Source organism: Athene noctua, chromosome 1 (genome assembly GCF_965140245.1).
Source record: "Athene noctua chromosome 1, bAthNoc1.hap1.1, whole genome shotgun sequence".
NCBI classification, from domain to species: domain Eukaryota; kingdom Metazoa; phylum Chordata; class Aves; order Strigiformes; family Strigidae; genus Athene; species Athene noctua.
In genome coordinates, this window is record NC_134037.1 from 165,793,357 (window position 1) to 165,806,930 (window position 13,574).

Genomic DNA, 13,574 nt, shown 5'->3' on the forward strand with positions numbered 1-13,574 from the left:
CCAAGCCTCAGACACTGCTCCCTCATATTGTGCTAATATATCCTGTCTTGAAAAGAGGAAACACCATTATATTCTTCAGGTCTTTCTAAGTGTATGCAGTGAAAAAAACCCCAGAACCAAACTAATCCCTGTAACGCTTCTGCTGTTGCACGTTTCCCTCTACTTGTGGCTCATTAGTTACCAAAGTTAACCCTGTATTTAAACACCCTCTAAATCTTACCACAATAGGCTGTGGCATTTTATCAGAAACTGTTACTGAGTGTGGCAGAGCAAAAGCTGTGGTATTTCCCAGGGGAGCTTATGAGAGAGACTTCACCTTTTGCCTAAGTCCCCACTCCCCTTTCCTGCAATCTAACACTGGTAGCTCACAGGCTCCCTGATGCTGTTCTGGGAGCTCCTCCAAAATAAGGGAAGATGTAAAATATTGTGGAGAAATCAAGAGTGTTTTTATGTCATGGCTCATCCACCTATTGAACCACCTCCTTTCAGCCTCCATCGTAAAGAGAAAAGTGCTTGCCTTTATCATATGAAGCACACTGCAAACCTAGTATGGTGGGAAGCTCAGTTCCCTGCCCAGGGGGATGCATTTACTACCTATTTTTTTTAAAAGAACACCTTCTTGATTTGAAGATAAGATAGCAGCTGCAAGAGTGTTTTAACACAAGTAGTTACATTCATTGTTAAAGTGCCACCTGATAAAAAGCCTCTGTATTCAGAAGCACTTACCAGTTATTTTTATTATGCTTTTGGAACCTGGTCCAGAGCTATTACCCTTGTGTAGCCCCTATATGATCTAAAGTGATCTTTGTCCTCAGGTAACACTGTGAAAAGTTGAAACCAACTAAATGACTAGAGCCAAAAGTTCTGGATTTAGAAGAAAGACGACCTTAACAGAATGATCTCTGGATCTGAAAATCATACACATGAGTAGTTTGATTGGTTTCACACTAGTTTCCCTTTCACCTTCATCCCAGGACTGTACATAAGCAGCTGATTTTATATCATCCTTCTGTTCCCACAGGGTTGAAATCATCTTTTATTTTGCATGCTGTGCATTGTACACACAGATTTGAAATTAGGCCAGCATACTCCAGACCTGCACTATCATGTGTACGCAGTCTTGCTTTCTATATGTACTTAAACACACTGCTAATAGCTCACAGTAACTCGGTGCAGTAAAGTGCTTAAAATTTTAAGAGCAATTTTAACAAATATATAAGAAAGTATTTCAAATATAATTGACAGTATACATACCAAAAAAAAAAAGTGCAAGAACATGCTTTCTTCCAAAACCAAATTAAATGAAGCTGCATTGTAAGGAAGGGGGCTAGCTTTTGATAAACCCAAGCACAATACACAAATACTCTTGAACTCCTTAGCTGAGGCTCTTATTCAAGTATTAAGGCTCATTTCATATTGTTTACATAATTCATAAATGAACACATCCATACACCAACTTAAACTGTGTGCACAAAACCAGTGAGTTTTATCTTAGATTTACGTGTAAAGTTTTATATTTGTGCATACCAATTCTTCATCATGAAGACCAGAATAGTAACAAAACAACTTTAACATATATTCTTGGATGATCATTTTCTGTGGTGTCAGGTGAAGTCATTAGGCAGTATAGTCTATTAGAACTGTGCTGCTACAAAATAAGACACAAGTGGAACATCCACATGACCATTGTGAGATTTTAAAGAATGTAAGTCAGCTATTTTAATGTAAGCTATTTTAATGTAAGGCCTTGAGTTGTCATATATCGAACGGCAAAAGATTTACACAGACCGGTCAAGTCTCACATACTGAATACCAGTCTGCTTTAGTCTTTTCGTCAGCTAATTCTACGGGTTAGATGCTGGGGTTCTCACATGGGAGATATCACTGTCAGAGTGCATGTTCCCTTAAATCAGACTGTTGTCACTGCTTGCTCTTTGTAACAAGTCCCCATGACCATTATGTGGCCTGAGAATGACTGTTAAGTGGATTTTTGCAGGATCTTTTGCACGACTGCACGTTCTCATCCATTCTCACTGCATGGCCCTTGCATGATTCCTGCATATGACAACTCCAGTCACTGTGACAGATCTATTTCTTCCTGAAGAAATTGCAACAAGCTTGGAGGGATCCAAAAAGATATTTCATGAGAGAATGAAAGAAAGGCAGAAAGTGATATAATGAAAGAAGAATCTGAAGGACATCAAGGCCAGAAGACTTTTTCTAACTCAAAATATTGACAAGGTTCAGTCAGTAGGACAGGTAAGAAGTTACGTCTTAGATATGTGCATGAAACTGAACTCACACTTGCCATAATCCATGTCACAGACTGAAGCATAAACAGATTAGCAGATTGTTTGATGACAGCATGCACCATCATCACAAGAACTCTTGAAAGATTTCCCCTGATGTTTTTTCTCTTTTGTGCCTGCATATTTTCTTATCTAAGCCAGCCCTCCCTGAACTGATCTGCAATGCAAATCCACCAGTAACATTTTTATATACTAGAAAAAGCTAGATACTTCCCAGGAAAGATGAGGAGAATCTATTAAAAGTAGTTGCAATGTAAAGTTATTTAGAAATAACACCTGTTTGGTTTCTTGTTTTCTGGAAGGAAACAGGCTGGTACAATTCTTTTATGTGGTTCACAACAGGTGAAGTGCTATCACTTTGGTATAAGGCAATGAGAAGTCTTCTAAATCAATGAGATATATAAGCTCTACAGGACCAGAAAGAGTCCTTCTGAACACCGCACTTTTCATTTTAATGATGCTGCACCCTTCTTTCTCAGGGGCTTCTTTTTCAATTAATTTCTGTTGGAGAAGTGTGGATAGCAGCAGGCTGTTTACATGAGAAGTGCGTCCCATGAGACTGATGAAAAGAAAATCATCACTTACTACTGATGGCTTTTACTACAGCTAGGAAAACTATTACTATAAATTACATAATAAAAAATACAGCGATAATGACTTATTCCTGTTTTTAAAATGCTTTGAGATCTACTAAAATGCTGTAGAAGAGATGCTGCTATTATTATTTTACCACCTTGCCACTTGAAGGGTTGTTTTTCAATGGAAATATGAAACTTACAGATGGGTGAGTAATATAACCTCTTTCTGAGTTTACCAACACTTCTCATTATAAAGATATTTTCATTTGCTTGCAGTTTAACTTTTGTTTGGATAGTATTTTTCCAGGCCAGGTGTCTGGCTCAGGCTGAGTCACTCTGGCTGGAAAGTATCAGCTAAAAGAGTTTGGACATTTCCAAAATAAGGCAAGAGGGTGGAAAAAAAGTGACATAGTATATGTTGATCCTACCATAAAAGCAAAAAAAAAAAAGGCATCGTGAGAAACTGAGAAGTTCCACCTGCCCCAATCGTTAGCAGCATGGATTTCAAGTTCGGTGGGTGACAGCACTAGCATCAGATTCTTGTCCCTATGAAAAATCATCACAAGGGTGCCCAAATTTTGCAGTCTGAGCAAAAACAAGTAAATAAATAGAAAAAAAAAAACAAAACAAAACAACCCAAAACACCAAACAACCCAAAACAGTTAATACATCCTGAGAAAACATTTTCCAGTGACTAACAGCTAAGAGCTCCCAGGGTTCGAGCAGCACTGAACATATCCTAGCAGTACCTTCAGTGGCTGAGTCAGTTCCAGCCACGCAGTGCAGGTGCAGTCTGGTGAGATGTCAGAAATCAAAGTAGAGAGATTTGTCTCTCTAATGCTTGTACAGATGTCTGTGCTGGGACCAGGAAGCATGAAGAAAGTTATTTCAAGGCAGAGAGAAAGAAAGGAGATGTGGAGGCCAAGGGACAAGAGTGAGGAACCAGCCTGCATTGCTGGGCATGCAGAGAGCAGCAGAAAGTGATGGAGCAGAAGCTCAAAGCAGTGCCCAGGATAACAAAAGGGAATTATAGAATAGGATTTAGGGGCAGTGAGGGGAAGTCAGAATTTGGGAGCAGACTTGCAGTGAAATTGCAGAGGTGATGGGTGTTGGTAAAGTGGAACTAAGAAACTGACTGCGGATGCAAGACTGGGACAAAGAAGCAGTGGGGTGAGGTACATCACTGACAGTGAAGAAGACCCACATGGAGCAGGGACAGACCAAAACCCAGCAGAGATGGAGAAAGTGAAGAATGGCAGAAAGAGAGGACTGTAACCGAAGGCTGGGAGGAAGGTTGGAAGCTATGAATGGGAAGACTAGTTTTGAGTCATGAGACCAAGGTGCCAAGGAAAGGAGGACTGAGATGGGAAAGAAGTGGAGGACAGACAGGTTTTGGAACCCAGAGCAGAAGAGCCGGGACTTGAGCAAGGAAGAGCTGGAGAAGACTGAGGAGGACAGGTCATACTTAAGAGAAATGGACACAAATGCCTGCACCTTTTACTGAATATTCTTCTCCTTAGGACGTCAGGCTTCAACAGTCCTCTGCCGTCAGCAGATGTATATGAACCCCACCAGCAAACCACTAGAGCTGGGCCAAATGCAGAGCAAGAAACTAGTGCTGCTAAGAATAATTCTGCTGTTGGCAAGGACCTATGCAGTATCCTTAGCAAGGCTAATCTTAGTGATTATTTCTGAGGATGTCAGTAACTACTCTTTCCACTTTGCAGGAAGGGGAGGAAAGGGGGTTCAGTTTACTTTACAAAAAAGCTAAAAAGAAAATTGCATTTAACACAGGCCAAAGCAAAACATGTTGAAAGGGTATTATTACAGTTGCAAAGGCAAGTGGCCGACAGGTATAAAATACCAGAAATTAAGTATGTAACTACAGTTGTAGTCTCCCCCCTGCTACGTATGCATTACAGGGTGGGTAGTATTCATGGCTTTTTGTCTCAGAACTGTCCAATTCATTTGTCTAAATATAAAAAAAATAATGCCAAGATGGCTTGATTTCCAAAAAGCTCTGTTAGGACTCAGGCACGGTTCCAACAGAGCTCTGTCTGCCAAGCAGAAACCTGCATATTTTCCTGCCAGCTCATCCACTCAGCTCCCAGCAGCCAGTTTAAGACACTGCTAGCTTCCAAGATTCAGATTTTGGGACAGACAGAGGACAAGCAAGGGATGGTGGGGGGTGGCATGCCACATCTCTGTGGGACAGAGTTATCTGAAGTCTGCAGACCTCTGGGGTAGGTGGCTATGCAGACAAGGGTGCCAGTTATTCCTAAAAATGAGACAACTGATTTCATGTGGTGTCCAATTGAGTCTTATGATCAGCAATGCAAAGAAGTATCTGGCCTAAGGTTGAATAGCATGTAAACGCCCAGCTCCCAAGCATTTGGCTTCCTGACAGCCTGCCAGGTGGGAGGCTGCACAGCAAGGCTCTATAAGCCCCACTCTCAGGTTCTCTGGAAGCCAGGATTTCATTTTGAAATTATTGTCAAGAAACTCGCTGTTCTCCCATCTGAGATCTTACAGTGATTTCTGAAGAACGTCCTCAAGATTTTGCTTTCATTTGGATGTTTGTAAATCTCAAAATACTCTACAGAATTGGTGGCCCTCTTATTTTGTTACAAGCTCATGCTGTTGCATACTTTTACTTGCATGCTGCTTCTAGCAAGTCCTCATTCAAGACAGAACGAGGACGCTTCATGTACTGGAGAGTTTGGAAAGTGGGCAGTAAATGTGGCAGAGAAAGAACAGTTTTATGCATAGTGGAGGTAAATGCTGCCCTGTAGAGCCAAATTCTGTATTCACCTTTGCCACAGATCTCTCAGATAATGCTAATTAAATTACTTGAATCTGTCTTTCCCAGAGGCTTGCTAAACTGGGTGATGTGACTGATCTGAAGAAGGAAAAAGAACTCTCAGAAGCAGCTTCAGGTCAATGGGACCAGAGCTTTGAACATATAAATGCTATGTAACAGGAGGTCAACTGGAAAAACCAAACTGTAGGCTTCTGAAATTGAACATGCAAAAATTCGTGAATACTTTTAAGTTCAGTCTGTGTCTCAGCTGCCATTTGCCAAAGCGCTCCTGATGACCCAGGTGGGTTTTGAAAATTAACACATTGTTTCTGAAACACTTTGATACCACAAAGATTATAATCTCAGAAAAACTCAGGAGGAAATTGATAATTATGTCTTCAGAACAGAACATGGAGGAAACAAAACACCAAGTAACAGCTCATTAAGTATCATCTATTCTGAATCACCCTTCACATGACTGGTTTGAGGTCACCCAGAAAGCTTGTAGCAGAAATGAGAACAAACCAAAGGACCCATGATGCTGAAGATGGGCAGTAATTCTCCCTCTGTTTCTCTGAGAAATAAGTAAGTATACTGATGGTATGAGAAACTGAACTATAAATAAGGAAATTCAGGCACCGATATTAACTCCCTTTACAATGTCACATTTGAGAGTACTTTTAACCTCCAGTATGCAAGCTGGGCTGTATTCTGTATTTCTTGGAATCAAATATAAGTGCCTGAATACTCATCACATTAACTCTGGAATCTATAAAATGAAAAAGGCAACACAAACATTATTAATATTTTAAAGCAGCAGGCCACTTCTGACTCTCCACTAATATGTTAGATAAAATCACTATGTAGTTATGGAAAAAACAAATACACAGCCATCTAAAAACCCACTGTGGCAATGATGACCTCCAGCTACAATAGCAGAACCTCGAGAATTGTTTAAACCTGGAATATGAATCTCACCTTTGACATTTTGGTCTTAGCGTATGAGGCCAGGCTATTACACTTTTTTAAAATAACAGTGTCATGTCAAGGCCAGGGCATGATTAAGTAGCTAGGGCACTTTGCAGCCAACTTTGGCAACTCCAGATCAATGGATATGAGCCACACTGACACATTTGCTTTGCATGTGCCATGGATTGCTTTGCACTTTGCAACTTGCAATGCTCCGATGGATGTGCCTTACGGACCATACGCAGGATGAGGCTGTATCAAAGGTGCAGTGGCAGCTCAGCCCACCAGCATGCTTCAAATGTGCCACATGTTTATGCAAGTTATTCTGAGTATATTCAGTCACTGTTTGAGATTCCTGACCAGCCAATGGCCCTGGCTGCTCAATATCCAGAAGTACAGTCAAATCGTTGACAAAAGCTACAGTTCAATCAAAACTGATAGAGCTGTCAATCTGCTTTCTGGGGGAGGAATTGTCAAGTTTGAAATTGTAACCTAATGGAAGAAAAACTAGTATTGCACCTGAGATACCAGTTAGTGTTCTCAGGCATTAGTAATGTCTTGATGTAAATGCCTGAGCTGTAAGGATAGACTGCTGGATTTTTTTGGTCTGGCTACATTCTGAGGTAGCATTCATTTAAGAGGTAGCATTCCCCACTAGAATTACCATGCTGAACTGTGAGTGCAAGAGCAACACTATTACTAATTTGGCATTCAGTTCCTAAACTGTATCAACAGATCTGTGATACAGTAATGTCAAGCAAGGTACCACATACATGAAAAGAAATGGTGACATCAGGTTTTTATGCCACGGCATATGACCAGTGCCCCTGATAGTCTCAGGTGTGTGAGATGTCATGCCTTTCTGAGTCCAAATTGCTAGTGATTTAAAGATAATCCCCTCTTGAAATATTAGCAATTACATCACTCCAGACTGAAAACAAGAAAGGGCTAAACAAACAGAACAGAAAGAAGTTAAAAGATCATATGTCTCTGTAACAAAGTCATTTACCTTACTGTTCTCTGTATCTTATCTGATAATAGATACAAGAATCAAACTTTCTTCCTTCCTTCTTCCCCCAGAAAAGCCCAGGAAAAGTTTCTAATAACTTCAGGAAAAGTTAAATTATACCTCAATTCTTCCTACAGGTTCACATAAAGTGCACTATTTATTGGCCCCATTGCTCAAAACTAGGTGCTACCGCAATCAGGTTTTCTGTCTTTTGTGTCCTTGTGAATAGGTCTGAACATTGCCAATATCAGAGTAGTCAGAACACAATGCTAAAAAATTCCTATTCTCATCTATTTCTGAAGTCTTTCAGGGCCATCTGAACATCCTTGTTTCAGACTATTTGAATAGATTTTAAGCATCCTATTAGAATTTCAAGTCACATTTATTTACAATGCCACCTTTCTAAGCATCAAGAACAGTCAGAAAAGCACACTTAATAAGAGGAAAGCAAGGTTAATGCTTTTAGTTCCTGTCTCAGTTTATCAGCAGAAACACACACATCAAAAGTCTCATTTTTTAAAAGCTCTAAAGTCACTGGCTAGTGAAAATGTGAACTTTGTCATCCGGCAGTGAAACAGACACCACTGAAACTTAGGTGACAAACCATTAATCTACTGATTTAGCTGTAGTGAAAACTGCTCACAGAAAGCTTGCTTCTGCAAGGCTTCCACTTAGAAAGCAATACTTTGCTAACTGAACAAAAGAGGGCAAAAGTCAAGAGAGAACAAGACACAGTGACTGATCAGCATCTATGTCATCATTAAAAATAAACACAAATCTGGATTAACCTTTTTAAGTGCTCATTATCTAACTGCCAGGACAATCCTCTGTGTGCAATTCTGCATTTCTATAAACAACACAGCCATTAGCTTGGCTCTACTTTTCTGAGTTAACCTCACCTTTTACTGTCACATGCACGCTCTGGCTGGTGGACAGCTGGGGTTGAACAAGGACATTGCATGTGTATTCACCCTCGTCGACTTCCTTCTGCACATCTGAAAGCTTCAGTGTCCCATTGTTCTCAAATGCCACTTGGCGATGGTTAAATGGTAGGAGATTAGAGTTCTTGTACCACTTGATGGAATAATATGGGTAGCCAATCACACGGCAGTGGATGTAGGTGTCCCGTCCAGCTATTGCTGTGATGTTCTTCATTGGTCGAATGCTTGCTGGGCCTAGAAAGGTAAAAAGAAACTCTTAAAAACAATTTAAGGGCACATTTGCTTGAGGAAACATGCATATAATTTTTCTGAATATACAAATATTAACAACACTTACAGATGTGGCTTGCACAACACTTCTTAGCATTTGACAGTTTTTCCTTTTAAGAGCTACTTAAGCAGTTTCTCTAATCTTTATATGCCCTAGTTTTTCCTCACCCTGCAGCATACATACAAATTATGTGGGGGTATATATTTGCGCTATTCAACACTTGCCTGATAAAATCTTTGCTGCATTACAAATTAAAAGGCTGAGGATGATTTAATTAATGTGAAATACTAAAACTGATACAAAGCTAGAATCCTGTTACACATGAGAACACTGACAAAGTTAGCTTTTTTTTTAACGTATGTAAAGTATAATACCATGAGGATGGGTATTATGCCATGTAGAGCTAGAAATGCAAGTTAAAGTACTGTATACATGAATAATTACAATGAATGTTGGACAAGTAAAGGAGGAAAGGAAAAGAAAGAGAAACCATGCACAGCAGGACTAAAGTAAAGAAACTGAATTAATAGAGATGAGTATAGGAAAAATAGACTCTACAACACAAGCCAAAGGGTTCTTCCAACATTTAACCATACCATACATTTTCTAGATGGGGCTGGAGAGGCAGGGTGGGAAAAGAGAGCGGGAAAGAAAAGGAGAGGAGAAACAGTAAGTTGGTTTTGGCATTCCAAGACTCATTTCATCACATGCAACAATCTTCTTCTCCACTACAATGAGTTATGTGTGTTTTTTTGAGGAGCTGATTTGACAAGCACCTCTTACGTTTATTCGAGCCTGGTACAGGATGACTCCAGCAGAGTTGTTGGCAATACAGCGATAAACACCACCATCTCGGACCTGAGTGTTAGAGATATTCAGGTAACTGACCACGTTGCCTTCTGAGGTGATAATCTGGCTGATACGATGACTGCTGTCCTTCACGATCGGATCTTCGTCCAGTGTCCAAGTGATCGTAGGCAGAGGAGTCCCCTTCACATTGCACATAAGGGAGACTGGCTCTCCTGGACTCACCACTTTTTCACTGAAGGCAGAAATGATTTTGGGAGTTCCATCTGCCAAGGGAAAGAAAAGCAGGAGAATAGTACTCACATGGTGTAAAGCTTGTTCCCTCTATCCTGGAGCCTATCCCCTGAGCCAAGATCTGTTTCAGAAGTGATGCAAACAATGATGTTCCAGGATGTAACTCTAATTATTGAGAGAGGGGAATAAATTTTGGTAGTGGAGTGCCTAAATGATCCTTTGCTTACTGCAGGTTTCTTCCTTATCTTCTAAGAAACCTGGTACAGACTGCTGAAATTTGAAAAGCACTTGAATAAATAGACCAGGGTTCTGCACAGCTATATGAATTGCCAGCTTCTTGCAGAAAAGTGTTAAAGCCATGTGGAGTTCACAGAAGACATACAGCAACCTCAACACATTTGGAATTTTTCTCGTCCTGGTAGATTTCAGCTCCTTGGAAAGCTAAGGATTAATCCTGTTGGCAAGAGCCAGGCATAACTTGCATAGACTAATTTCACACAGCTGTGCCAATGTAGTTTAGTCCTGACCCACAACACCCCATTTAGGAAAGTATTAAATTAAGCTTTTCTGAATGCAGATTGCCAGTAACAGCAGTGATGCCAATTTCTTTCTGTGGTCATTTTGTGCTACAGATAAATATTCCTCTGAAATGAGAGCTTTCAAAATGCTTTCTCTTGTGATCTGTGTCACAATTTACTCAGCCTCTACCAGGCAAGTGAATAAAGAGAATGGATGGAGTCGGAAACTTTGAGAATGCAAGCAGGGAGCAGGATTAAATAACCACCTATCCAGAGAGTTCAGTGGGGTAACATTGAGGAGTGCCAGCATTCAGCTATTAGGAAGTTATTTCTGAGATCATGCAAGGTATGTTTGTTCTCCTTTGAAAATCATATTTTCAAGGCTTTATCTAGAAGGAATTTCAATGTAATCGGGAGCAAAATGTCACACACCAAGAGCAGTATGCAGAACACAAGAAGCAATCTAGTCCGAAGTTCGGACAACAGTGCTGCAGGCTACTGTCTGGTTTTAAAGATCCAAGCGGCAAGTAAGCTAACTAACTTCAGTGTTCCTACAGTATTAGTGCCTGCAAGAAACAGAAGGAAAAAGCACCTCATTACCTAGTGAGGAGCCAAAGACACTTGAAAACTCACCTTGTACACAAAGTCTTTTAAGTACAACTCCTTTCAGTTTTGCACAGGACGGAGGATATCAGGACAGTACTGACAAGTCTCATGCTCTGTGTGATACACTATTTGTTTCTGTATTTTAGTATTCTAAAGTATTCTTTCTTCATGTACACTCTGATATGGATTACCTATATGTTTGAGAGGCTTGAACCATGACAGATCCCTTGGAAATCATGATTCCTACATTGCTATTTCAATGCAACGTCACACAGGAAACTGAGGGAACTGGCACAATGTGTGCAAGACTCCCCACAAAACAGAATTAAAAACAGGGCTGCGAAATTCCTTGCATGACACTTGGTAAAAAACATAAGGCACTGCCACTCTCGGGCTGCTGAAAGACCTCAGCATCCCTGCTGGAGAATTTTTTTTTATTTGATTTCATAATTTTCTCCTCTGTCCCCCTCTCCCTTTCATTTCTGTCCCATTGCTTTTGTGACAGAGTTCTAATTTATTTATTTATTTTAATGTCTGACTCTTTCCCTTTCCTTTGCTGTGTATTAGATACTGTGACTCCCCCTGAAAACAAAACAGCAGCTAAAAAAAACCCCATCCTTTTTATCCTGAAAGAAAGATGACACAGGACCAATAAATCTGTGAGTGTGCACACTATGTACCTCTGTCACCCCTCCTCCTCTATTTTTTTTAAATTCAAGTGACAGGCTTTTTTTGGAGATGAAAGCAGACATTATTTTCCCAGTGAGACCTGAGTGTCTTTGAAATCTTTCCTGCTGTTGCTCTCTGATAACCTGCACTCTCTCGACATCATGATAGATTATCAATATGCTCTTTAGGCTTTCTTAGTCACAGGAAATGGTTGCCGAGGTAACTCAGTCCAGGCAGGTAATCTCTGCTTTTTCTATAAAGACTCTAAAAATAGTGTCCATGCCACAACTGCGCTACAGCCTCATTAGTAAACTGGCTCTGTCCAAACTGATAACTTTCCTCACTTGATTATCATGTAGAACATTGTGTCAGTTAGTTAAGATGATCTCCAAGCCTTCAAGCCAATACACCCAACCAGAAAATGTTTGAAGTTGAATAGAGACCTCTCATGTCCCGCTGAAAAGCTACTGTAAAATATCAGCATCACCACCATCCACCCCCACCAAAAAAATTATTGACTGGAAGTACTGCTCTGGAGGGATTTTTGTTTTCAAATAATTTTTTTTCATTCTATTAGTTTTTGCTCAGAGTGGGGCACAAGAAACCCCACTGACAACTCATGAGTACACTTTTCTCTTGTTTAGGGTCCACTACCCCTCACTATATGATGGCACCAACGACAACATACATATTATTATGGAGACCAGAATAGCTAAAGAGGTAGTGACTGACCTTCTAGTACCACCTGAACATAGTCTTGAGCAGACATCTTGTCCTTGCGCACAAAGCACTGGTAAGCTCCACCATCACTCTTGGCCATTCCATCCATAATAAGATTCTCCCGACTGATGCCAGTGATCCGGACATTGTTACCAGGGTTGATGATTTCACCATTACGATACCAGGAGAGCTCCTGGTCCTCAGTTCCCGTCACACTGCAGGACAAGGACACTTGGCTACCAACACTGCTTTTTACTTTCCGTGGGCTGATCGTGGCTTTTAGTGGTTCTGAAGATTTAAATCAAAAAAAGGGAGAGGGAAAAGGAAATAGAAAACATTAAGTATACATGTACATTTATGTGCAAGCAACAAATTGACTCTCAATTAAGGAGAACAACAAAAATCACAGCCATACCCTTCTGAAAAAAAACCCCAAACATGGTGTTTGCTCTAAATGAGCATTTTTGTCACCAGCATGCATGACATGAAATAGAGAACTATAGGGATAATCTACTCAACGCATGATAGAATCCCATACCTAAATGAACAGTAGGAGCAGATCTACTGAGAAACACTGTTCGTGCTGAGGGCCTAAAAATGGCACTACACATGTCTTGGGAGGGCAGGACATTACTTCATATTAGTTCAGTGTGGATATTTGAACTAGTGCATTAGGTGCCTTCCTGAAGCTCACCTTCTGCTTAATTTCCGTCAAAAGGAGGACAGTTTACATGATCTAAATGTTCTGTTCACAAACTTCTCCCTTTTCAGTTTGCTAGTCATGCTACATACGTGGAAACGTTAGTTCACAAAGTATTATTTCTATTCCAGCAAATATTTTTTTTTTTTTAAACAATGGGAGAATAACGGTTTTCCAGTGCAGTGCTTCTGAGTAATAATTATCTTTGTAGAATTTGTGAAACATTCAGAATATTCACACATGAATACTCAGCTGAGGGGAGGTATGAGTATTCAATATTACTGAACAGCATGAGTCATGGCAATGAGAGTTTGGCAGCTTTATTCATGAGAACATTTGCAATTTCTTTTTAAGCATCCAGTTCAAGCTTCTAAATTACATATCGTCCATGTGATAAATTATATAGCTACATTAGAAATTGCATCTATTTGCACTTCTGATCG

The 13,574-nt window shown here is 40.2% G+C and overlaps 1 protein-coding gene across 3 annotated transcripts in view; it reads right to left on the reverse strand.

Annotated features, from left to right (window-relative positions):
• DSCAM (DS cell adhesion molecule) overlaps positions 1-13,574 on the reverse strand; it is a 477,293-nt gene that overhangs the window by 166,617 nt on the left and 297,102 nt on the right. For all 3 annotated transcript variants that reach the window (XM_074904021.1, XM_074904029.1, XM_074904038.1), the window contains 3 exons: positions 12,444-12,719; positions 9,654-9,950; positions 8,565-8,840 (listed from right to left, as the gene is read on the reverse strand). In XM_074904021.1, the coding sequence (XP_074760122.1) occupies positions 8,565-8,840; positions 9,654-9,950; positions 12,444-12,719 (849 nt within the window). The remainder of the gene's footprint in view (positions 1-8,564; positions 8,841-9,653; positions 9,951-12,443; positions 12,720-13,574) is intronic.